We start from the raw sequence: 27045 nt of genomic DNA, 5'->3' as shown, positions 1-27045 counted from the left end.
CTTTGTATGGATGTGAAAGTTGGACAGTGAAAAAAGCAGATAAGAGAAAAATCAACTCATTTGAAATGTGCTGGAGGAGAGCTTTGCGGATACCATGGACTGCGAAAAGACAAATAATTGGGTGTTGGAACAAATTAAACCAGAATTTCACTGGAAGCTAAAATGATGAAACTGAGGTTATCATACTTTGGACACATCATGAGAAGACATGATTCACTAGAAAAGACAATAATGCTGGGAAAAACAGAAGGGATTAGAAAAAGAGGAAGGCCAAACAAGAGATGGATTGATTCCATAAATGAAGCCACAGACCTGAACTTACAAGATCTGAACAGGGTGGTTCGTGACAGATGCTCTTGGAGGTCACCGATTCATACGGTCGCCATAAGTCATAATCGGCTTGAAGGCACATAACAACCAACAAGAACATGGTGGTGATAAATAGAGTATATCACTTTTTTTTTAATAGAAAAGTACAGGTAAATATCCTAACCACATGGATAATACTTAACACCTACAAATACTATGAGAATATTTTCCTTAAGTCTGGTGACCTCCGAGATGAAGGAGGGTACCCCTACCGCTCAAGTTCAAATACAAAGCAGTCCTCTGACTTCCTCTGTCTTCTATTTTGTTCTGCTATGCCTGGAGAGTGCACCTCTGCTCATTTTTTTTGCCTGACGCTCTAGTTCTAGACATGGTACACATGATAAATATACTGCTAGTGATTTATGAAGACATTTTTTTCTCTTAAATTCAAAAAATAATTTAAAGATATGCTTGGATCTTTCCCCTTTGCAGACTGACTTGACTTTGGCACTTAATAGTTAGCATCTGTTTGTGGTGGTTTTGGTTGTACATTATTAGGCTTTCTCGTTTTCCCCACCTCAAAGCTCAAAAGTATTGGCAAATAGGACCCAAACTACATAGCAAAGACATCTAAAAATGTATGTATAACAGAGCAGACTGGTTTGGATATTGTATGATAAAATATTGTTGCCAAACAACGTTCTTGCTCTTTCAGGCTGTTGATGTGTGGCAGACCTGACTATCGAACTTTCACTTTTCACTGCTGACCAGAATGGGGGGGGGAGGCTGCCTATTAATGCTACAAGTGTCACAACTATTAACATAACTGAAGGCTATTAAATTAACAGAAGTAGCCACGAGCGAAACAATGCTGTAGTAGGTCTTCGGAATGTTGGCCCTTCTTTATCTGACCATGCCCTCACGAACAGAAGGTATATAACAGTGGTTGTATATTTGCAACCAACAGGTAGTTTTATTTTCCCTGATATATTTTGCTATTAAAGATAAATGTTCCGTTTGCTAGGCTTAATGTTACGTAATCTTAACATTTGTTGTATACTACGTCTGACCTGATAATAGTGAACAAGAAGGCTGTATTGCATGTGATCATTATGCAAAGGTTAGATGTACATTTGTCCAACCCAATGTTGTATTTTGTCCTGGAGATGATTTGTCTGAAGATTGGGGTATTTCAGAGGTCGTTCTCTCCAAGCACCATCTGGATGAAATTATTATTATTATTATTATTATTATTTAGTTGCATTTCTAAACCGCCCTATAGCTAGCAGCTCCCAGGGCGGTGTACAACATGATAAAACCACAATATTTAAAATACAGCAAGTGTGTATTGCGCAAACAATATAGAACATTATATAAACAAAGTAAAAGAAAACTAGAAATAAAATAAATAAGATTAAAAGCATAAAATACATTAAAATGCCTGGGTGAAGAGGTGGGTTTTTACCTGGCGCCGGAAAGATGACAGGGAAGGCGCCAGGCGTATCTCATCTGGGAGGGCATTCCATAATTCGGGGGCCACCACTGAAAAGGCCCTAGATCTTGTTACTGTTCTCCGGGCCTCTGTATGGGTTGGGACCCGGAGAAGGGCCTTAGACGTCGAGCGGAGTGAACGGGTAGGAACATAGCGAGAGAGGCGTTCCATCAGATATTGCGGTCCAGTGCCGTTAAGGGCTTTATAGGTAAGGACCAACACTTTGAATCTGGCCCGGAAACATATTGGAAGCCAGTGCAGTTGGGCCAGAATAGGTGTTATGTGGTCGAATTTCTTCGTCCCAGTAAGAACTCTGGCCGCAGCATTCTGCACTAGCTGAAGTTTCCAAATCGTTTTCAAAGGTAACCCTACGTAGAGAGCATTACAGTAATCCAATCTAGAGGTTACCAGAGCATGAATAACTGAGGCTAGGTTCTCCCTGTCCAGATAGGGTCGTAGTTGGGCTACCAGCCGAAGCTGGTAAAACGCATTTCGTGCCACCGAGGCTACCTGAGCCTCAAGTGACAGAAGCGGATCTAATAAGATCCCCAAACTACGGACCTGTTCCTTTAGGGGGAGTGTAACCCCATCTAGGGCAGGTCTGACATCAACCATCTGAGCAGAGGGCCCTCCAACTAAGAGCATCTCAGTCTTGTCAGGATTGAGTTTTAGTTTGTTCGCTCTCATCCAGTCCATTATCGCGGCCAGGCAGCAGTTCAGTACAGCAACAGCCTCACCTGAAGAAGATGAAAAGGAGAAATAGAGCTGCGTATCATCAGCATATTGCTGGAAACGCACTCCATAACTCCTGATGACCTCACCCAGCGGCTTCATATAGATATTAAAAAGCATGGGGGACAGAACTGAGCCCTGCGGGACCCCATACTGGAGCACCCAGGGACTCGAGTAATGCTCCTCAAGCATCACCTTCTGGAGACGATTCCCAAGATAGGAGCACAGCCACCGCCAAGCAGTGCCTCCAACTCCTAAATCCGCGAGTCGCCCCAGAAGGATACCATGGTCGATGGTATCAAAAGCCGCCGAGAGATCAAGGAGAACCAACAGAGTTACACTCCCTCTGTCTTTCTCCCGACAGAGGTTATCATACAGGGCGACCAAGGCTGTTTCTGTACCAAACCCCGGCCGAAAGCCGGATTGAAATGGATCCAGATAATCAGTTTCATCCAAGAGAGCCTGGAGTTGGCGAGCGACCACGCGCTCTAGAACCTTGCCCAGAAATGGAACATTTGCTACTGGCCTATAGTTGTTAAAGTTATCAGGGTCCAAGGAGGGCTTTTTTAGGAGCGGTCTCACTATCGCCTGTTTCAGGCAAGGTGGGACCACTCCCTCTCGTAACGAGGCATTAATCACCTCCTTGGCCCTGCCGGCCGTTCCATTTCTGCTAGCTTTTATTAGCCACGAGGGGCAAGGGTCCAGAGCGGAAGTGGTCGCCCGTATCTGTCCAAGCACCTTGTCCACATCCTCGAGCTGTACCAACTGAAACTCATCCAATAAAACAGGACAAGATTATTGTTTATTTAATTACTAAATGAGTGGTGGCTGGGGAGAAGAACTTTTCAGTTAAATAAACATTTTGTTCAATAATCTTACCTAACAGGATACCATTTTTTTTTAACCTTTAGGGAACAAGTTAGGTTTTACCATTTAGGAAGAACTTAAGATATTTGTTTTCACCTAGGCTTTTAGTGCTGCCATTTTTCCTTCCTATATTACTGTTTTTTCTTTCTACTTAATTTTTAGAAGATTCCAAATTGATTTCCCTTACTGGTTTTTTCTTTGTAACTGCTTTAAATATTGTTTTAATAGAAAAGTGGATTATAAAAGTATTGAATGTATTTGTTACCCAGTGATGTAGCTGCAATTTTTTAAAATTGTATTTGGATACACAGATGATATGTGAAGCTCTTTGAGATGTTAGTATGTATATGGAAGCTTGTCTAGGCTCATGCCAAAGAGAACTATAAATGGGAATGTTTCCAAAAACTGGAAAAGAAAAATCTCATTTTGCAGTGTCAATAATATTGGTCAGCCTTAATTTGGAAATGGTCAAGCCACTTAGTTTTACATGAAGCAAGATTTAAGGTAGATGTAGACAACACTGTGCTCTCTAGGTGTTGTGGACTACAACTCCTATTTGCCCATTCTGAGTAGGACTGATAGGAGTTGAAATCCAAAGCGTCTGGAGAGCCCCATCTTGGCTACCCATGATTTGGCTACTATTTTGTTCTTAGGGTATGAAGGAGATGTGACATGGTTTACTGCTGACCATCTGTCTGTGTACAATGTTGGTGTCTAGTGTAGATACAACCATTCATAATCTGTTGACTTGGAATCATTTAAACTAGCTGATTATTGTATATGGTGCCACAATAACTCTGGATGATGCAAAAATTCGGAGATTTTTCCTATTCCATTCTTCCTTAGATGGGACTGAGTGAAAGTAAAGTGGGCCTTGTTTTGTTTGTTTCAAAAATTTATATCCCACTTTTCACTGTCTAGATCCCAAAGTTGATTACAATAATAAATAGATATAATATGCAAAATGTAAAACGTAAATTAAACAAATTAGAAACATCAGAGATCTAAAATCTCAAAAAATTACACAAAAAAATCTAAAAATGTAAAACACCAGAGTCTACAAAGGCCTCTCTAAATAAAATGGTTTTAACTAGCCTGAAACTCAACAGGGACAGTGCCTGTGTGACTTCTAGTGGGAGGGAATTCCATGGAGTTGGGCCCACAACGCTGAATGCATGACATGAGTTGTGTTTCTGGCCCATGGGAATCTACTAATAATGCTACCCCAGATGATCTCAGTGATCAACTTGGCACGTAGAGGGTAAGGTGACTTTAAAGTATCCTGAACCTAACTTATTCAAGGCTTTGTACACTAGTACAAGAACCTTGAATCTGGCCCAGTAGCAGATGGGAAGCCAGTGCAATCTTTTAACACTGGTGTCATGTGTTGGCAGTAGTCTATTCCCGTCACCAGTCTAACTATAGCATTTTGCACTGGCTGAAGCTTCTGGACCAGACCCAAAGACAGCCCCACATAAAGCATGTTGCAGTAATCCATTCTTGAGCTTACCAGTGTAGGTTATCCCTATCCAGGAATGGCCGTACTTGATGTACCAGTTGAAACTGTTAAAAGGCATTCCTAACCACAGAGGCCACCTGTGGCTCACATGACAACAATAGTTCAAGGAGTACTACCAAACTATATACTTGCTCCTTCAGAGGGAGTGCAGCGCTATCCAGGGCAGGCAACGGTCTTGTCTCCCAGATCCAGGAATCACTCACCCACAAAATCTCTGTCTTCCAGGGTTCAGGCTTAGCTTATTTTCCTCATCTAGTCCATCACTGCATCTAGGCACCAGTCTTGGTCCTTCACATCCTGTCCTGAATCGGATGTAATGGGGAAATAAAGTTGGATATCATCAGTATATTGATAACACATTGCCCCCAAACTCCTAATGAACACTTCCACTGCTTCGTACAGATGTTGAATAACACTGGGGACAAAATAGTGCCCTGCAGGACCCCATAACATAACTGCCGTGGGCCTGAGAAGCAGTCTTCCAGAGCTACTCTCATCAGGCCACATAAACTGAAATGATCCCACAAGACGGAGGAGGACTGGAACTGCCACAACTGTGGTGTCCAAGTCCCTGTGGGGTCCACCAACTTAATCCTCAGTGTCGGGCAAGTTGTTCAGTTGGCTTCCATGTGCTTCAGAGGCCCATCTTCCATGTTTGGGTTGTGTCTGGACCACATGGAAAAACTCAGCTGGGCGATTGGTTGTTGATTTTAAAAGCTGTAGAACTTTCTAAAGCCATGAACTGCTTTTTTATCATTTTCATCAGCTTTTAAGTACTGTGTTGAGTTACTTGCCCCACCCTTGCTTGCTGACGAAGTTAATCATAGTTGGGAAGAATTTCTAGTGCTAGTTGGATGATTCAGCTGTTAATGGTTTGAATGACTCACCTTAACTCATTGTTTTAGGTACTTGTCTCAACATGTCACAGGGGACTTGGTTTTCTTTGGGCTCAAAGGGTCAGAAGAGTAACAATTGCTTGAGACTACACTTTGAAGAAGGTACTTCAGACATGGATCTCTAAAAGATGAGGAAAGAAAACTCATTGGCTCTTCATTCAAAAGAGCCCTATTTTGACTACTAGGTGCAGATTTAGGATTTTTATGTTACCAAACATTTTTTTAAAAAGGTAATAAGGTGATCTTGGTATTAGATATGTAAGTTGTAGTTCTGGAGTACCCTTAAGATTCTATCACTTGTTTTTGTACCAAATGGTTTCCCGGTTTTTAAAAAGCATTCATTTTGGCATGGTTTTGTGTGTGCTTTTTTCAGACTAGTTGCTAAATCTTATTTCTATTTTATATTTGTACTATAGACAGCTACTTTACTGCCAAAATGACATCTTCCACCTCTACACAATATCCATCATCAGAGAGTGCCTGCAGATCATCACTTGAACAAGTCAAACAGGTAGCACACATCTTTTTTTCCAGGATGTAAGCTAAAACAGTAAAATCTAATAAAAGAACTTTCCACTTCATGTTATATTGCCTTTTCTAATGACCATTGGCTTAGCAACTTGGAAATATTTGACTTGCAGTGCCCTTTAGTATTGTGAAAACTATTTGTGATTATTCAGATTAATTATCTTCTATAAGATTCCATAGTCTAGTCTCTCCCAGATGTTTTGCAGAGTATCATGTCATTATTCCTTCCCCCAACATATGTAATGGACTTAGTGGTAGTAGCCCTGACTCCTGGATGTTTGTTACCTGTATAGAGTTGCCACCTTTGGACAAAATTTCTAGCACCAAGGGTTGAGTGTCTTTAGAATTTCTTTCCTTTGTGAAGGTAATGTTTCCTTGCCCGTAGAGAGGCTGTAGAATCTGGTGACTTCCTTCTTGTTCTTAGCTGGCCAGCCCAAATTGGCAGTGGATCCATCGTTACTGCACTAAAGGAGCAGCCTCTGGCAAGGTAACAGGCTGTAATTCAACTTGGAGAGAGAAGCATGAACTGTATTTTAGGATGGCTGGTTTACTTGCACAGCATCTGGAACAGTGTTTTGCGTGCATGCAGTCTTGCCAATTACATCTTTGCGGTCTTCATATTCTTGTACACAGCTCTGTGGAGCAGTGCAGTGTTTGTTTGCATTCACAGCAAAAAGCATAGCATACATATGCACATTATATTACAAATACATTTGTCTTTTCCATGTAAAATTTTGGCTAGCTGGCAACCCTCTAACTGTGCTACTGAAATCTGTATGTGAGTTTGTTTGATTCATGTTCTCCCCTGAACCCTATGCTCTTGTTCACATTTAAAGATGATTGCCAGCTGGGAAAATGAAGCCATGTAGGAAGAGGGCAGAAGCTATCTGGAGAAAGTTGGAGGGAATGCTGTGCCCATTTCTAAATGAGGATTGTGTGAGAGACAGACTCCTGCATGGCTGGGGCATAAGGTGTCCTCACACCTTCTATTGCTATTAAATGATCCCTGGTGTAAGAAAAAATTAAGCCCACCCATACAAAAGGGCATTTTTTACTTGGAAGCTGAAAAGGCAAGCACAATCAACAGACTGGATGCTAATCAAGCAAGCAGGAGATGGGCTTCATATTCTCTTTGCCATTAATGGCAATTGGCCTTTCCATCCGGATAAAATCCTGTAGTTTTGAACTGGTAAAATCCATCCTAGTTCCCAGTTAACAAGATAAAGCATGCTTGTTCTCACTGCTGGGAAAGAATATTGAAAAAATAACCCATTTGAGTTAATGGGCAAATATTGGTTGTCAAATCTAGTATCCTAGGGAGCTGAGAATAAGCTAATATTATTAGCTAATAAGCTAATAATACAAATATTAGTATTCAGTTTATCTGTTAGAGTTCCTAGGATCCCAGCTGAAATGCATTAAGATGGCTCAGGTATTCCTCTTCAAAGCTAGAATGAAATGTGTAGGGCAGAGTAGCTGAAAATTAAGATATCAACCCATGTGACAAAGGCCCTTAAGTTGGACTCTGAAACTATCCTGTAATTCAGTTAAACGATCATGTAAGAGCCTGTATTAGATTACTGCCAACACTGAACTTTAATTGAACTTAATTTGTGTTCTGCTGCCAACTCACAATTTGGAAAGCAGGCATGTAGTTTTGATGCTTCCCTTGGGCTTGATTTCTTGAAACAAACAGGAGGCCCCAAATGGTTGGCCTTTTCACCGTGTAAAATACAGAGAATCTAATGAGAGTGTGTGGGGAATTTTTTTTTTAAAAAAAAATCCTAGGTTAAGATAGATAGCAGTTTGGAAGGTGCAGTACATTGGGTGTCTAGGTACTGTCTGGAAATTGTGTGTAATTGGTGACACAGAACAGCATCACTTCTCAACACTACTTAGTAATTTTGAACCTGGCCTAGTATGACTCTATGCTGCTAACTCCGTAGTTCATCCTGAACACATCAACACTGTACATTCCTTCTCTCTCAATTCAGAATTAGGAATATAAAGGATAATGGCCGTTCATTCGGCCAGATAGGCGGCATAAAAATAAAATTTTATTATTATTATAATGATCTCCTGCTTCAGGCATGCCACTAATTCTTGTTACTTGTGTCATTTGTGACACCAATGCTATAGGTTGATCATTTGTGCCTTACACACTGCCCTCATCCTCTTATATAAAAAGGAGGGATACACAGAGAAACCTTTTCCCATGCTACTTCTGTTGTCCTCTTATCTTGAAACAAGCATATGACCAGGGTTCCATAAATCAATCAGCCATGGTTGCCAGTTGCAACTGCTCCTGCCACTGTATGCACAGAGATCTTCTCTTTTGAATTCTCTGTTAATTAAGAAAATTCCAGCTGTGGTGTGTTTTCTCTGACTTTGCCTTCTGCAAAAAGTCTAGTACAGAAGTAGGACCTTGCTGCCTTCTGCCCAATGCAAAGGTAGAGAATCTGAAATAATCCTGCTTGTGATCTCTTGCCCAAAGTGGTGTAACCCTTAACATCTATAAGTAGAGTTGTGTTTTCCCTTAAGAAGAGACTGCAGACTATAATGAATGGTTGCTTCCACCTTATTGAAGTAGTGAGAAATAATTTTCCCAGTCTAGAAAGTTCTGTTCCTTGCCAGCACTTTTTAGATTTCATTGTTTCAATCTTATGAAGCTGTCTGCGTTAGGTGTTGTATAGTGAAAGCTTGTTATAACACAGGGTCAGGGGATAAAGGATACACCCACATTATGGGGAGAGCGAGAGCGCATGCACACGAGGAAGAGAGTGTGTGTGTGAGAGAGCAAGCGTGTGCACGAGAGAGCACGTGTGAAGGAGGGAGAGGGGGAGAGCGTGCCCATGTTTGAAAGAGGGAGAGAACGTGCGCACGCGTGAAAGAGTGCGCATGAGAGCGAGAGCGCAAGGGGGAGAGCATGTGCATGAGAGGGGGAGAGGGCATGCGTGTGAAACGGAGCGAGCGCACGTGTGTGCATGTGTGAAGGAGGGAGAATGTGTGTGTGTGTGAAAGAGGGAGAGAGAGAGCGCGCAACGGGGAGAGCGCGTGCGTGAGTGCACGCGAGATAACGAGCGCACGTGCTATTGTATGGTTGAGGTATTTCATGAAGCACTTGCCTTTAGCTTCATATGCTGGGATACGTATCTGAAGCATTTAATCTGCAATTCCACACAAGTTAGCATTTTTATATCTGCTACTCAAAACTGTTATGTAATATGTCTTTAAAAAACTGTCTTGATCATATATTGTAGGTACGACCAAAACTGGCACTCCTGAAGATTCTGCAAGCTGCAGGTGCTCAGGGCGAAACTTTCACACTAAAGGAGGTGAGCTGATATGTACACTCTTCTGTATGGGAAAATACTTTTAAGGGCTGTCTTATGTATATCTATGCCACTTTTCAACCCCAAAGGGTTCAAAGAGCAGTTTACAATTCAAGAAAATGTTTAAAAACTACTTTGTAGTAATTGATCCTGGAGTGTGTTGGGAGATATCCTGGATTTGGAGCCCTGAATTTTATTTGATGTTCATTTCTAATCTAAGCTCAATGGAAGTCTAGTTAGATAGAGATACAAATCTGTGTTGGAGGAGAGCTTTGTGCATACCATGGACTGCAAAAAAGACAAATAATTGGGTGTTAGAACAAATTAAACCAGTATTATCACTAGAAGCTAAAATGGTGAAACGGGGGTTATCATACTTTGGACACATCATGAGAAGACATGATTCACTAGAAAAGACAATAATGCTAGGAAAAACAGAAGGAAGTAGAAAAAGAGGAAGACCAAACAAAAGATGGATTGATTCCATAAAGGAAGCCACAGACCTGAACTTACAAGATCTGAACAGGGTGGTTCATGACAGATGCTCTTGGAGGTCACTGATTCATAGGGTCACCATAAGTCGTAATCGACTTGAAGGCACATAACAACAACAACAATTATGTTGTGAAGCTAAATTGGAGTGAAGGCTGTGCATCCAAAGTGAAGGCAGGAGTCTTGTGTTAAAAAAAACAAGTAAAAATTGTGTTCCAGCTTCTTCTGAGCACTTTTTAACATAAGAAAGTTTACAGCAAAGAACATTTCTCCCTAATATTGCTGAAATGCCCCCCTTGACTTCATTGCCCCAAACATGTGATGCTGGGGGCACATTTTGGCTCAGTCCTATTGGGAACTTCTCTTGCTTCTCACATTTAGGATACTGAAGCAAAAAAGATAAAGGTAACTTCTACATAATATGTTTTGTTTAATAATATATTTTAACCCTTTTTTTAAAAAAAATGTTTTTAATGTTTTGTTTTAATGTATTTTAAGGTCTTTTTATGATGTTTTAACGTGTTTTTAGCATTTCTGTTTGCCACCCTGGGCTCCTTCTGGGAGGAAGGGTGGGATATAAATCAAATAATAAATAAACAAATAAATAAATAAATAATGTGCTTATGGTCTTTTAGTTATGGATGCTGTTTTATGCTCTCATGTTTATTTCTGTTTGGTAGTCAGTGACTATTTGCCACCAGCATATGCCAATTTGAGATGCTATTTTGTCAGTTCTCTTAATATTTCCAGTTTCCTACCTTTTGATTTCTTCCTGGTTATTGATATGCTACTGTCTGTAATTCTGTAAGGTTATTCAGGTTAATATAGTGGCTGAAATCAAGTGTTGCTGCATGTTCGCAATAAACTAAAGGAGCAGAATGGTAGTGGAAGTTTTTTTTGGGCGGGGAGGATGTGGACTATTCATAACTACCATAGGAATGCATCTCCTGGTTTGAGCATGGAGACTGAAATACTGAGGGCTGGGATTTGCTCACATTCCTTCTGTGCCTTGTCTGTAAATTAGGGGAATCCTAATTTCCGTGAATGTGTGTGTTATTCATCAGAAAGTTTTGAGAGCCTCCTGTTGCAGCTGCTGGAACAGCATAACTTGTTATTATTTAATAACTATTATAATAGTTTAGGGTATTAGAACCAGTCTTAAGAGTGGGAGGAAAATTGCAGTAGGTGGTTGTATTCCTGAGGGAATGTTAGAAATGCTGCTGCTTGTTGCTAATTGAAGCTTGGACGTTTTTGAATTATACTTTTTATTTTCTTTCATTTTATTGGAAATGTCTTGTCAGCTAAGCCAAAGACACCCTATAAAATAATTTGTTTTAAGATTAAAATGCAAAGCGTGTACACGATTAGAAAAATGACACTAGCTGTGATTTACAGGGGTAACCTGTCAGCTAGGAATTAAATGCAGTGGCTTTTCATTACAAATGTGTCAGATATTCCTGTAGAGCTCTGTGACTTATTTTAAACACTTATGCATTTAAATAACTTATTTAGCTTTTAATATTTTTGCAAAAACAAATTGAATATTTTAAATGGAAGGGGTTTTAGTGTTAAAATGTTAATTTGCCATAGCAGCCTACATTTAGCACAGTAAGGACCTACCCCCCTGCACTGCTTATAGTTCATTTTGCATTTGTCTTCTCCAGCTGAGCCCTTCTTTGCTGCAGACAGAGGGGAGACCAGGTTTATGCATAATGTATTACTTGAAATATGGGCTCCACTTATATAATAGGATGTGGCCTCACCGCTTCAGTTGGGTCTGGATTACTTTTAAGGCTATGACACTGCAGTCAAACAACGCCTAAAGTTTAAACTTGCAACTCCAATGCAGGCAGCAGGGCTCTGTGCCTAATGATATCTGAGATGTAAATTTTAGCTGTTTGAGAGTACTTGACCTAGATTTGAATCTGCAATTATGCTTGATATGGGTCAGTTGCTGAAGATGAGGGGCTCTGGCCACAAGCAGTGTTTGGGATACCTACAGGCAAGTGACTTTGAGTTTCTTAGAAGAAGAATAGGGTATATATAACAAACCTTTGAATGGGTATTACTCTGTGAAAATATATACATATTATACTATATATATTACAGTAAATTGGCAATCTTAACAAAAAAAAGTAGAGCAACCAGTTGCAAAACATTTCAACATTGAGGGTCACAGCCTGTTGGACTTTTCTATAACAGCTGTAGAGATGCCAGCAGATCCAGCAGCATTGTCTAAAAGGGAGAACTTTTGGATCTACTCTCTGGACACATTGGCACCACATGGCCTGAACCTGGAGGACAGCACCACCACTACTTAGCTTCTGCAAATGAAGCCCCTCTGAGCATTCCATCCTCAAAGCTCTATAACTGCCACCTTGGTAACAGCATTTGTATGTTAGCAGCTGATGAAGGTGGAAGCTGAAACGTTTTGGTAGAACAATAAAAACCTGTTTTGTTAATCACAATTATGTGCATATTATATTATATATATATATATATTATACACTTCTGTGACTTTTATAATGAAAATTATAAAGTGACTTTTATAATGAAGATTCCTCCTGCTGGGAGGAAGGGCGGGATATCAATTAAATAATAATAATAAATAAAATAAATATAAATAAAAAACTCTGTCTGGTTGATACATAATTCCGAAGGGGCGTGTGTTTACCTTCTCCTGTATTTTGACTAATATCACTATCTATTTACCACTAATAAAGTCTAGGGCCAGGGTTGGGGAACCTTTGGTCCTCCACATGTTGTTGGGGTCTGATTCTCGTCAGCCTCAGCCAGCATAGCCAATGGTTAGGGATGGTGGAAGTTGTAGCCCAGCAACATCTGGAGGGGCAAAGGTTCCCCAGCCCTAGTCTAGACTGGCTAAATGTTTCCAGAAAAATGTAAGATCTATAGATATATGTCCAGTCTCCTCTTAAACAACTGATGTATGCTTGTGTCTCCTTTAGATTCTAAAGTACAATTCCTATATATTCAAACTCCATCCAACAAGGTTCTAATCAATGAATATGGATTATAAATAACTGTACCCTTGTCTCTTTATTCTGTTCATGTTTCTTTCACAGCTGCTAATGTTTTAAAGGATTTGTAAACTTAGTTCAACATATATTTGATTAAAAACAGTTTCCTTTTACCTAGGCTCCATAGCAGTGTTGGGGAAGCAGATCTGGCCAACAGATCAGATCCTTATTGAACCCACCCCTCACAGGCAAATTTTGTCATCAAGTGTTTGACACCTATAAATGTTCAAAGAAAGTTGTTGTAACTGCCAATCACCTGATTATCAATTGCAAGGATCCTCTTTGAAGTCTTTGGAGAGGGGAAAATGCACCTCAAACAGAGCATTATTCCTTCTGCAGAGAAAGCAGATTGTATTTAAAAATGGAGCATTTTTTCCAGGGAAGCAGTTTGTATTGAAAGCTCTTCTTCCTGTGACCAGAATACAAACTGCTTTTTTGGGCGATAAGAAGCAGTGTAGATTTAAAACACTGAAGAAAAGCACTTTGAATCCAATCTGCTCCCACATGGGAAGGGCCGTAGCTCAGTGCTTTGCATGCAGAAGGTCCCTGGCATCTCCCCTGCTTGAAACCCTGGAGTTCTGCTGCCAGTCAGTACTGACAATACTGAGCTAGATGGACTACTGGTCTGACTCGGTAAAAGGCAGCTTCCCATGTTCCCAGCTGATAGATGGGGCTTTGGCTATGCGGGTTTCTCTTCAAGCACTGATAATCAGCTGATTGTTAGGTCTTACAGAGAGGCCACTGTGCTTTCAAACCCTGACAATCAGCTGTTAGGGCTTCAGAATGTCTTACAAAGGGCTTTGCAGGTGCATCTGATCAGTAGTGCCTGCAAACTTCTTTATGGCCCAGCTATGACTTTACTGCCCCGTACATGACATCATATGAAATGTAGGGTAGTTGAGTGTATCTTGGCCAAAATGGCCTGGCAGGGCAAATAGGGAGGCCTGGAGAGCCGAATTAGGCCCATGGGCTGGAGGTTCCTGATCCCTGCTCTGTAGTAATAAGTCAGCCTTGTAAATAAGCTAGGGAAAGCTATTCATTTGAAACATTTTCTTCTAGCCTGCTTATGGTCAGGATAAGATTGCAAACAGGACTGCTGCTGTTTTGCCTATCCAGAAGATCAGCCCTTCTTTCCATTGCTCTCAGTTCACATATTTTTATCTAATATGTCAGGGGTCCTCAACTCTTTTGTCCATGAGTTTAGAAATTTCAGAAACTGTCTTGGGCACCACCCCAAGTGGCTGCTGTGAGGGCTTGGCTAATCACAAAAGGCATGTAATGAGTACAAGGGAGAGGGGGAGTCTGAGCCTTGAATATTATCTTGATTGACTATGGTTTGTGGCCCTGTAGAGAGATCTCTACACATGTGCAGCAGTATTTGTGTAGGGGGTGTGATCAGCATGCGTTGGCATGTAAGGGGTAGACCTAGTCCATTTGTGCATGATAGTCCCCTCACATATTCATACTGAAAGCCTGAAGATGGCTTTGCAGTTCTATTAATCAAGCCTGTGGTTGAGAACAGATTGATAAACATTCCACTTATGTCAGTTGGAGAGGGGGGACGGAAGAGGGGAATTGACCTACTCAAGCCCCTAATGGCTGAACCTCATAGCAGGCATTGTGATGGCAGTGGAGGATCAGGATTGGACATTTAGCCTTTCCAGTCTTCACAACTGTATGTCCTGTCCTGTTACATAGTTATGAAATACTCTGGTTTATGGGTAGCAATTTTCTAGTGCTATGTAGCACAGTAGGAAAAAATCTTGGATTGAGGAGGGAGGAAAAAAGGAATCCTTTATCCCTGCCCCACATCTACATCTTCCCCCCCCCCACTGAGGCCTGAAGTGCATTACAAGGCTCGTGCATTTCTCTTAGGGAGGTGGGAATGCACTGCAGCATTTTGTTCATGCCGTTGTTGCTATTGTTATTAATCCTGCGTTTCTTCCTGAAGGAGTTCAGAGTGGTTTTTTAGTTGTTGGATCTCATTAAAACCATAATCAAAACACTGACCAAAAACCTGTCTCATCAAAGTACAAAGCCAAAACATAATGTTGCAGATTCAATAAAGAACAATAAGACCTAAGCAGATAAATTACTCATTTAAACTATGTACCAAAGATTCAAATTAATAAATGTGTCTCTAATTGGTGTTTAAAAGCAATTGGAGAAGAGGACAATTGAACTTCCCCGTGGATGGAGTTTATATACAGAGAAGACCCTGCCTTGTGTCATTGCCCCATAGACCATATCTATCAATGGGACCATGAGCAGGTGCTCCCCTGTAGATCTTAAAGCACAGGTTGGCAGATTACAGGAGAGGGAGTCCTTTAGGTACTTGGGTCCAAAGTAATTTAGTTCTTTGTATTGACACTCTGAATTGGGCCTTGTAGCAAACAGGCAGCCAGTACAGTACTTTAAGGATCAATGTTATCCCACCTCATTACCACAGACAGCAACCTGGCAGCAGCATTTTCCGTTAGCTGCAGCTTAAATACCATTTTCAAAGATAGCCCCATGTAGAGTGCACTGCAATAATCAGTTATGAGGTTAGCAGAGCATAGATTACTGAGGCCAGACTATTCCAGTCCTGGAATGGTCATAGCTGGGCATAGGTGCTCCTTGCCACTGAGGCCACCTGTGCCTCTAGTGTCAGCTGAGAATCACAGAGGATCCGCAAGCTCTGCACCTGTTCCACTAGGAATACTATCTCATCCAGAAAAGGCAGTCTTCCTAATTCATGGGCTTGGGAACTGCCTGGCCACAGCACCTCCATCTTAGCAGAATTCAGTCTCACTTTTTTGGCCCTCATCAAACCCATCATTGCCTCCAAAGCACTGGTCCACCACTTGCATACCTTCTCCTGATTCAGATGGAATGGAAAGAGAGGGCTGGATGTCATCTGCATATAGGTGACACTGCAATTCGTATCTTTGGATGATGCTTTCCAGTGGTTTCACATGGATGTTAAATAGCATGGAGAACAAGATGAAACCCTGCAGTACCCCACAGCATTACTAACATTATTTATTTTATTTATATCCTGCCCTTTCTCCCAGTAGGAGTCCAGGGCGGCAAACAAAAGCACTAAAAACACTTTAAAACATTGTAAAAATATATTAAAACACAACAACCATTGAAAACATATTAAAACAAAAATCTTTAAAAACATTTTTAAAAGCTTTAAAAACATTAAAAAAGGTTTAAAAATATATTAAAAAGCAATTCCAACACAGATGCAGACTGGGATAAGGTCTCTACTTAAAAGGCTTATTGAAAGAGGAAGGTCTTCAGTAGGTGCCGAAAAGATAACAGACACGAGGTTGATCAGGACCCCTCCCCAGCTACTCTCTGGTAGGCACCCTGCAAGTGGTAGTAGACCCACTGTAATACTGTGCCACCAATTTGCAGAGCCTCTCCTTGAGGATACAATGGTCAGTGGTGTTGAATGCCACTGAGAGATCGAGGAGCAACAATAGAGTAGCTGGATAATTCTCTTATGTCATGTGGGTAGCTAAAAGACATTGGATTTAAGTCATCTTCTGTCACTGGCTTGCAGTTAATGATAATATATATCCTTGTTTCTTAGGTTCTACATCTTTTCAAAGGAGGTGATAATTTAACCTCTTTACAAGGTCAGAGAGCTTTTATTCATAAAAAATGATATATGGACAGAAGCCATACAAAAATTACAGAGTAGGAATATTATCATTTTGTGATGTTATTTACAAAGAACAAGCATAACATTTACTGAAACAATTGTAATAGAAAGCAGTCCTTACTGGCTTAATTCTTGCTGCATGTATAGATGAATTTGTCTTTTATTTGCCTAGATAATACATTACCTTGGAGAGTATATTGTGCTGAAGCAGCTGTATGACAAACAACAGCAGCACATAGTGTATTGTGGAGGAGACCAGTTGGGGGATCTTCTGGGTTGTGAAAGCTTCTCTGTGAAAGACCCAAGGTAGGAAGTCTTAACCTATATTGAGTAAGATTTCTGTGCATTAAACAACTTTTGGAACAATGGTTCCTCTTTAGTTTGGGTGGTATAGATAACAGTTGAGACATTTTGGGGATGCAAATCTGTAATTGAAATCTGCTGTATTTGGCCATACTTGAACAAAGGCTTTCAAAGGGGGCTCTAGTGTAAAAGCACTGAAGAAAAATTCATCAAGAAGTTCAGCCTCTTCATTTGGGTCTGAATGGAAGCATTGGTTTTCTTTCACACTACAGATGTTAACTCAACAATGTCTAGTTGATTGGTTTATTGCCTATCACTATTATTATAAAGATTCTCTGTGCTTGTCTTGCATACCTTTTAGCTCTAATTGAATTGATGCTATTGGCATCTCATTTCCCTCTGACCTCACTGTTACATATACACGTGATCAGGGTGGGGAAGTTGTACCTGTGTCTTAGGGTTGCACCATGCATCTGATGAAAGCTTATACCATAATAAATGTGTTAGTATTTAATGCTACAAGAATTGGTTAAATGGACTATACAACTTCAGACAACATAATGGAGATGCTAATTTTGAATGCTTCTCCATATTAAAACAAAACAAAACCCTCACTGTAAATAGAAAACTAGCATATCTGGAAGAGGTGTTCTAGCCTAGCCTTCTAACTGATATGCTGGCTTTCTATTTGCAGGGAGTGTTTAAAGCAGGGGATCATTCAGAAAATGACATATGCATACCCTCCTGCTGATCGTGCCCATTCTGCCACTTACATCACGTTACTCTACTGCGTATATAGGTCAGGCCTTAAGACATGGAATGGGGGGGAAACTCTGGCCTTGGATGGAATCTTAACCAAGCCTTGCAGCTTGCTTGGCAAACCACCACACCTATGAAGACTAGATTCCTTCTAAAAGAGAAGTGTATAGTTGATCTAAAATCTTAGGAATATTTAATTGTGTGCTTGCACTGTAGATAGGGTGACAACTGTGTGGGTTAGGTGTATGAACATTTGCATGCTATGTTGACAGCATCTATTTACTGTAAAGATATGGTGGAAGGGTCAGAAGATTTAATAACAGTGATAACACAAGCTGTTCTCTGTGAACAGACTTCTAATGTTAAAAAAATAAGTCCTGAATTGACTGTAACCAGATGTCTGCTGTTATAGTCCTTGACACAAAGCATGGATTTATTTATTATTTATATATAGCTCATTACATATGTGTACTACTTAATGGTTGAAGAGAAGATGCTGGTTTTTGTGTTGCTGTGTTCTGTGCTCACTAGTAATTACTTTTCCACAGCCCAATTTATGATATGCTGAAACGGAATGTGACTACATCTACTGTTACAGGTAGGCTTCTTTTAATATTAGCCAACTTAATTCACTGCTCTGTAAAATTAATTTTGGTAAGTAAAAACATGTAAAGTCTTTAGATTGAAATGAACTGATTATGAAAGTATCGGGAGGACCGGCAAAAACACCCTCACTTTATCTGACATGCCTAGGGCAATAGTTTCAAGACACCTAGGATGATCGGAGTGTTAAATCCAGTGGGTGGTATCTAACTAAATCATACTTGCAGTAGGCTTACTGAAATCAAGTTAGCTATGACTTGTTGATTTATTTAAATGGACCTACTCCGAGTATGACTTTGATACCACCCAGTGAATACAGTCAAGAGAATGTTAAGTCCCAGTGACATCATTGTAGCTAACCCTTTAACTATGTCTATAAATGCCTTATATTTCTGTGTGAGTTAAGTGCATTTAACTTTGTCTGGATTGTGCTAAATGGATGAACTGGTTTAATTTATGGGCAGGGAGGGGAATCCCATCTGTTACCCATCATTGAGATTTAACATGCGCCCTTATCTGTATTAGAAGTGGAGCTTGTGGCCTTCCAAATATTGCTGGGACTCTCCAATGTCATTGTTTAGCTCCAGCCAGCATGGCCAGTGCTGAGGGATGCTGGGAGTTTTATACCTGTAATATTGAGGACCACAAGTTTCTCCATCTTTGATCCATACTGCTGGCTTATTTCCTGATCTTGGGTTAGAACCAGGGCAGGTGGATATCTAATTCAATCCTTCATCTTTAATTATCTGGTGACTTAACAAAAACTTACTTGTGAAAACTCTTCCCCCTCCCCCCTTCTTTTGGCAAGGCCCTCATTTTACTCTCTTTCTGAAGTTTGGGGGGAAATTCTGCCATAGGTGCTGAACAATATTTGTTCCAGTTGGTTGGCAAATTTCTTATCTGTTCAGTAATGACTGTATTAATCTCTTATGAGGCCAGAAATGGCAAGCATACAAATCAGGAGAAACACCAATCATATATGAAGGAAAGCCACTCTAATGGCTGTGCACCTGTCTTTCATTAGTTAGTTTTATTTTAGCCTGAGGAAATCCTGTGATAAATAAAACAAAAAAACTGAAGGTTCATTCTTGTAATACTGACCTGTGAGTAAGGAAAATGAAGGGAATACCCTCTGGTTGAAGATGAGCATTACCTGAATGCACCTTGAGTTATGTTGGTGCAAGGTTCAAAACAAAACTTAACAGAGCCGACCCTTGTACTGTGCATTAGTAGAGGTGTAGCAGCTGCTGTTAGTTCTGGGCATCTATCTCCAGCCACCCAGTGATTTAAGACTTCAGAAAGTTTTATGGATTTGTGATACCAGTTGGCAATATTTGCTAGCCAGTTGAAAGTGGGAGTTCCCTTGAAATGCAAATAGCAGCCTCAGAGGGCTGATCTTTGTCAGGATGTTGGCAGACAGAAAAAGTTAAATGTCCCTTTCCCACCTCTCACAGTCCTGAGGCTGCTAAGGCTTCCCTATAGCTGCTATTTGTATAACATGCACATTTTTGTTTTTTGCATTCTTGTAATTTTACATCCAGCTTGGTTTTTACTCATATGGTGATTTTGGTATGTTTGTGGCGGCAGTGTGTGTGGGGTGCCTATTGGAAATTTAGGAAAGACAAATAATGGGATAGCCTTTCATATGTACACAATTGAGGCTGTAACCTGTGAAACATTCAGTCATTCACACATTCTTTAGCGATCCACAGAATCCTTTACAGTGCAACAAAGTAGGCTTTGTGTAAAGAACAGCATTTTCCTTCCACCCTGGTAGAGAGTATCGATCGCCTCTCGCATTAGCCTGGCTTGCAGATAATACTAAGCCATGGCTTGTTTCTCTAAAGTTGGATTTGTTGTCTAGCTTCGCTTGCCTTGTGCATTTGTAACTTGGTGAGTGTCTGGGGTAGGGTGGACAAACCATGGTTAGGGAAAGGTGCTGGGTTCACACATAAAGCTATGCCATAGTTAAAACAAACCAAAGCTCATAAACCAATAACAAATCATTGTTTCTTGACAGTAAACAAGTCACAGTTAGGCTGTTGGACACAGTTCACGTATAGCGTTAAACCACAGTTTAGTAAACCGTGGTTTATCATGATATGTAAACGGTGCTTTTGAAGCCATCCTGAGTTCAGTGGCATCTTGTCCAATATCATTTGAGATGTTTTTAGAAAGCAATGAGTGGCTCAAATGAGTTCAGTGTGTGTCCCTTTTGTAATTGACGTCCAAAATGATGGTATTGGGATAACATAAAGAAAAGGTTAACTTTTAGAAATTGTTCACACTACAGAATAAAATCAAAACAAAGGATAGACTGTAAAAGGATGAAACCAACTACTATTTAGCAGATTAACAGAAACATGTAAAGGCTTTGAACAATCCATACGCTTCAGTTAATGCTGGACCCAACTTCCACAAATAAACAAACTGTAGAATTTCATTGCAAGAGTATTCTTAACCCTAGTTTTGTCCCTCAAATGTTAGTATTGGCTAAATTACAGCTAAGCTCATTTGAGTGGATAATTCCTGCCAATACCTCCATGCAGATAACAGAACTAGCATCCTGATGGACCAAAATGGGGTTGGAGCAGAGATATAATACAGGCATGTTTATATTGTAGAAATTTGTTTAGTGCTGAAACAACTAGAACAAAACATCCTGAATTCCTAGGAGAGAGAGGGGAAAAAGAAATTAGTTTAGAGGAGAGGGTAGTGGACTGAATGCCCATTCACTCGTAATGGCTTCACTGGCTGTCAATGTCAGGATAATGTGTGAATAAACTAATTATAAAAGCCTAGAAAATGAGAAAGAATAAGAGTGAAAACTGTTAAATCTGTATATTAATATTCAAAATCACATAGCAAAGCAATAAAATTAGAAGTAAATATTAAAATGCAAGTTCCAGCATTCAGAGAGAACAACTCTTTTAATGTTCTTCCTAAAGTAGTCACGGTGTGCATGTTTCTTCTTCCTCTAATTCGATGGTAAATATCAGTGTGGTTAAATGTTGTGAGTACAAGCTTCACAATACATGTGCCTGAAGAGAAAAATATAATGTATGTTGCCCTCCAGCCATTTCAGGGCACATAGGTTTTCAAATGTTGAAATTTAATGTCTGTATTGAAAGAAGGAACTCCTTTGAAGTGTCCCTGAATCACTGTTCTCTGGCTAGGGAACAGGATCTCTCCCTGCTCCCTTTGTTGGTAGCCTAGCTGTTTCTGGTTGAGTAACTACATCAGAGTTTTTGTGTATACTCTCATTGGGCTTTAATACGAGCCCTTTGGTCCTAACTCAATTCTTAATTTTTTCCATTTCTAGGACCATGGGCTGTTTGGTTTGATAGTTTAGTGTTACACACAAAGTGAAGCATTATGTGCACACATAATCTTTCTCTGTAAATGTTCAGTGAGAACCTGATGCTGCATTCGAAAACCTCCTTTGCTTGTGCCCCATCTAATAGGCAGCCACTTGGTACTGTATAAGAAGTATCTGTCACACTTAAATCCTCCACCTTTGAACTATGAGAACCAGAGCGGAACCATTCTTGGGCAAGGCGGTCGAGTGGGTGGTGGTGAAGCAGTTGCAAGCGCACTTGGAGGAAGCAGATTATCTGGACCCATTTCAGTCGGGCTTCAGGCTTGGACATGGGACTGAAACAGCCTTGGTCGCCTTGGTGGATGATATGAGGAGAGCGTTGGAGAGGGTTGAATGCACCTTCCTCGTCCTCCTGGACCTCTCAGCGGCTTTTGATACCGTTAACCACGGTATCCTGTTAGACCGCCTGGAGGGATTAGGCATAGGGGGCACTGTACTGCACTGGTTCCATTCCTTCCTCTCTGATAGGCACCAAAGAGTAGCATTGGGGGATGAGGTTTCAGATCCTTGGCCTGTCACTTGTGGGGTGCTGCAAGGCTTCATCCTCTCCCCGATGCTATTTAACACCTACATAAAGCTGCTGGGGGCTATCATTAGGAGATTTGGGCTGCAGTGTCACCAATATGCAGATGACACGCAGCTCTATCTCTCGTTTAAATCTTCAACCGAGGTTGGCTGTAGAAACCCTGTCCAAGTGCCTGGAGTCGGTGAGTGGCTGGATGGGAAGGAATAAGCTGAAACTGAACCTTGACAAAACCGAGGTACTGTTCGTGGGAGACAAGGGAAGATTAGGGGATTTGGACCTGGTGCTCAATGGGGTACAACTGCCCCTGCAAGACCAGGTCCGCAGCCTTGGGATCATTCTTGATCCCAACTGTCCATGGAAGCTCAGGTCTCAGCTGTGAGCCGGGCAGCACTGTATCAGCTTCATCTGATACGGAGGCTACATTCCCAATCACCTGCTCCCATCAGTGGTACATGCCCTGGTCTCCTTTCGCCTAGACTGCTGTAATGCGCTCTACGTGGGGCTACCCTTGAAAACGGTCCGGAAGTTGCAACTGGTACAGAATGCTGTGGTGCACGTGATTAAAGGCAGCCGCCAGCGAGATCACATAACTCCAGTGCTAAAAGTTGCACTGGCTACCAGTTGCTTGCCGGGCCCAATTCAAGGTGTTGGTTTTGATCTTTAAATCCCTATACGGTTTCGTCCCAGTCTATCTGAAGGAGCGAATCCAGCATCCTCACCTATACTGTCCAACAAGATCAGCCTCAAAAAACCTTCTCTCTATCCCATCAGTCAAAACAGCCAGACTGTGAGGACTAGAGAGAGGGCTTTTTCAATTGTGGCCCCCACCCTGTGGAACTCCCTCCCAAATGATCTCTGCCATGCCCCCTCTATACTGAGTTTCCGCTGGGCCATGAAGACCTGGCTCTTCAGGCAGGCTTTTGGGGTGGGCTAGATTTTATTATTTTGTGTTCAGATGTTTAATGTTTATTGTATCTGTATGCTTATTTTGTATGTCGCCCAGAGTGGCTGGATAGCCAGCCAGATTGGCGACTAAGAAATTCAATAAAAAATAAAATAAAATAAACCTGTCCCTGCAGTGATGAAGGATATTTGTTCAGACATTTCCTTCATCTTCTGCAAGGATGGGGGCCTTGCTGGAAGATCTTCCTGTGCAGCAGTAAGTGGACTTAATTGACTCCCTTGTTGAGCACTAGCAGAAGTAATGGATGAATGGGTAGTGGTACTTTTGGTTGATAGTCAGGCTAATGTATTTAGATCAAGATGTTTTCATGTCACCTATGTATCTTGCTGGAAAACAGAGTTGAAGTTGGGGATCTAGAAACTCTGTCCCATTAAACTTCTTTTATGGCATGGAACTAACAGCAGTTTGTCACTTGAAGGTGCTAGGAGGATGTGGCACAAAGTGTCATTTAGGAGGCCAGAATATGACCAGTTCAGAGGGGTCAGGAGTTGAGAAGTTTGCATTTCATTTTTCAAGTGTGAGTGGTCTAGGAAATGGAGTTGTGGTGTTGGCTGCTAAGACTATGCCTTCACTTTTAACACTTTGAATCCTACAGCTGGCAAACTTGATTTCTTGGTTGCTTGTCAAGGGACCCCATTGTGTTGTAAGAATGGTTATTACCAGGGAAGGTTTTTTCTTTTTTTACCTGCTGTCTAGATGCTGCACAGAGAGTTGCTCTCGCAAAGGATCAAAGCGTGAATAATCCAAGCCAAGATCAACTGAAGGTAAACCCACTGCTGGGTGGTTTCTTTTGTCGTACAGAGTGCCCCTTCTCTGTACCTGTGCATGGTGGACTGCCAGAACTTTTGACTTGTTTGATAGGTAGGCTTCTGCTTTCCTCAGAAGTTCTTGGGAGCCCACAGACCAGGGACAGAGTGACCATTCTCTGTTCTCTACCTAACAGAGTTCCATTCTCTGAACTTACTTTCTGGGGTGTAGCACTTCTTATCCTCAGTCACACCAGCTTGCATTTTAGTCCATATTCTTGGGTAGGATTTTTTGAACAAAGTGTGATTTAGATTTACTTACTATCATCTTTCTTTAAAAGTTTCTAATACCTAGAAGACCTTGTTTCTGGTTCTATTGTTGGATACATGTAGGGCATCTTGAGAGGGAGCTATGTGATTTGAGATGGAGGTAAGGAGTTTGATGCCATTAGCAGATTGCAGCTTTTGGAAGCTTTTGTCAACTTTTTTTTTCTGGGTTGTAACTTACATATGCTGCTTGATTTTACCAGTTTCTTGATTGGTTAATATGCTTTGTTTATTTGCTTTATATGCTCAAACTGTTATTCTTGTTGTAACTCCTTGGTGTTGCTTTGCAACTGGTGACTTAGAAAGGAAGTGTTACATCCCCGTGTCTTTTTAAGATATGCAGTACTAATGGATATCTTTCCTTCTTCCTTTAAGCAGAGTAGTACAGAGAGAAGCTTCATCACTGGGCAAAAAGGCGACGAAGTTGACATACCTGTCTTGTCTACCTCAGGGTATATATGCAAGGAGGATAAAGGTGAGTACAGGCTTCAAAGTAGATATAGACCATGATTGCCACATGATGGATTCCTGGCTTTTGCACTTGGCCAAGATTTTGCTGCTGTCTTTCTTATTTGGATTTGGATCCTCATCTCAGTGTTGCTACCATTATATGAGATCATGCATACAAGTTCAGATTTCACACACTGGTCAGTAAGCACTAAGAGTAAGTTGTAGATCTCTGATAATCTCAGTTGTAAGAGGAGATTTTTTAAAATTCTTACCTTCTGCTCATTCAGTAGAAATGTGTCCTGTTAGCAGTATTGGCTTGTGGTAGATAGGGATGGCTCCTCACTGGGGGAAGTGCCTCTCTTAAAAAAAACAACAACAAAAAAACCTTTTTTGGATGGCAGAGGTTCAGTCCTGTGACAAGGATTGGGAGCAAATATTATGGATCAGAGTGGGATGTTCTTAGACTATGGCCCAGATTGCATGTAATGTTAAAACATAATTTAAAAAATTCTAGTTTAACATGAGCAAGCAGCATGGTGGTGAATGTTGCTCGTCAGTACCTACTTTGCTCCTTCTCCCACTCCTGCCTTTCCTGTGCTGGGAGGAAACAACCCAGAGATTGGCTTGGCGCTACATGTGAGCTAGTGCTTGTGGTTTGCAGAGGAACAAACCATGAGTAGAAACTAAGGTTTATTCCTGATTTTTCTCCCATGGTTTGTGGATGGAACAAACCATGAGCACTGGTTCACATATAATGTTAAGCTATCCTCTGGTTTGTTTCCTCCCAGTGCCGCAAAGGCAGGAGGGGGGGAAGAACAAAGCAGGTGCTAATGAGCAGCATGCACAACTATGCTGCTCGTTTGCACTAAGCCATTGTTTATTTTTAACTGGTTTAACAGTGAACAAGACCTAATAAAATTGTCTTGTAAAATCTTCCAAAATGTGACATGTGCATATATGTTTGAGTGAAAATTAACAGAACAGTGAGTACCTTGCAAACATGGCTGGCTAAGCCTATCCAACAAATATGTTGTTGAGCATTGCCATATAAGGACCATGGACCACTCTATAGAGTATATTGTGAACCAGAAACTAGAATTATATCAATTTGTCTTCCTCAGGCACTTTGGTTTCCTAGAAATAAAAGCGAAGTTTCCTAGAGTCAGTGCTTAAAGCCAGTTACTGTTCTTGTGTATGTTAAATTTAATAATTCCTCTCTTGAGACAAATATGAGCATACCCATCTTATGCTTTTCATGTTATGCAAGCTGCTAAACTTTTAGGGGTTCCCTCTGATTTTCAGTCTCTTCCATCTTGATACGCAGTCTGATAATCAAAACTAGCTTCTTAAAAATGAAAAGTTTTCTCTATTTATCCAAAATAAAGATTAGGGTAAGTATTTGTATACAAATTCAAATACACAATGGATAGTTTTTGTACTTGTGAAATTTGCAGGCATGAAATAAAGGAGGAGCAGTGAGGCTACAAACCTTACGGAATATTTTTATTATCCAAAGGACTTGTAAAGCCATTCATGGCTTGTTCAGGAAATAGTAGATTAATCCTAGTTGAGTTTTTAAAAAGTGGGAAACAAATATAGAAACAGCTAGTTCATCAACTAGATCGGGGTGGGGAACCTCTGGCCAACAGACCAAACATGGCCCACCAGCCTTCCCCATTTGGCCCATGAGGCCATTTTGGCCAAGCCACACCGACCCTCCCTATACCTGATGTCATACAGGTAAGGGCATGGGTTGGTCAAAAAGGATAGGGCTTGGCCAAAGCTACCTTGTGCAGCTTCCTAAGCACCCAACAACCAGCTGGTTGTCAGGAGCTTTTGAAGCACTGTGCAAAGCAGGAACCTAGCACAAAGTAGGATTGCCCTTCCCCCACATCGGCTGATGCAAAGGAAGGGTGATCCTGCTTGGTCCTGGTGTGCAAGAGAAGTCCCTGCAGGAATCCAGTGCTAAACAGGATTTCCCTCTCTGCACATAGGCTGATGTGAAGGGAGGGTGATCCCGCTTGGTGCAGATGAACAAGAGAGGTTTCTGCCAGAAAGTCTCTTTGCGTACCCAAAGCTGCTCAGTTTACTTTCAAAGCACATAGCAGGCAGCAAAGTGCTGCAA

General features: G+C 41.0%; 1 protein-coding gene across 3 annotated transcripts in view; it reads left to right on the top strand.

Moving 5' to 3' along the window:
- Window positions 1-27045, top strand: part of MDM4 (MDM4 regulator of p53) — a 40977-nt gene that overhangs the window by 3906 nt on the left and 10026 nt on the right. For 2 of the 3 annotated variants that reach the window (XM_061632207.1, XM_061632206.1), the window contains exons 2-7: window positions 6232-6326; window positions 9604-9678; window positions 17036-17169; window positions 18474-18523; window positions 24094-24161; window positions 24846-24945. In XM_061632207.1, the coding sequence (XP_061488191.1) occupies window positions 6252-6326; window positions 9604-9678; window positions 17036-17169; window positions 18474-18523; window positions 24094-24161; window positions 24846-24945 (502 nt within the window). In that variant the 5' untranslated portion in view covers window positions 6232-6251. The remainder of the gene's footprint in view (window positions 1-6231; window positions 6327-9603; window positions 9679-17035; window positions 17170-18473; window positions 18524-24093; window positions 24162-24845; window positions 24946-27045) is intronic. The other variant, XM_061632208.1, reaches the window with a different exon arrangement.

This window comes from Rhineura floridana, chromosome 6 (assembly GCF_030035675.1).
Source record: "Rhineura floridana isolate rRhiFlo1 chromosome 6, rRhiFlo1.hap2, whole genome shotgun sequence".
NCBI classification, from domain to species: domain Eukaryota; kingdom Metazoa; phylum Chordata; class Lepidosauria; order Squamata; family Rhineuridae; genus Rhineura; species Rhineura floridana.
The sequence above is the reverse complement of the archived record's forward strand: the minus strand, read 5'-3'. Positions and strand labels throughout refer to the sequence as shown.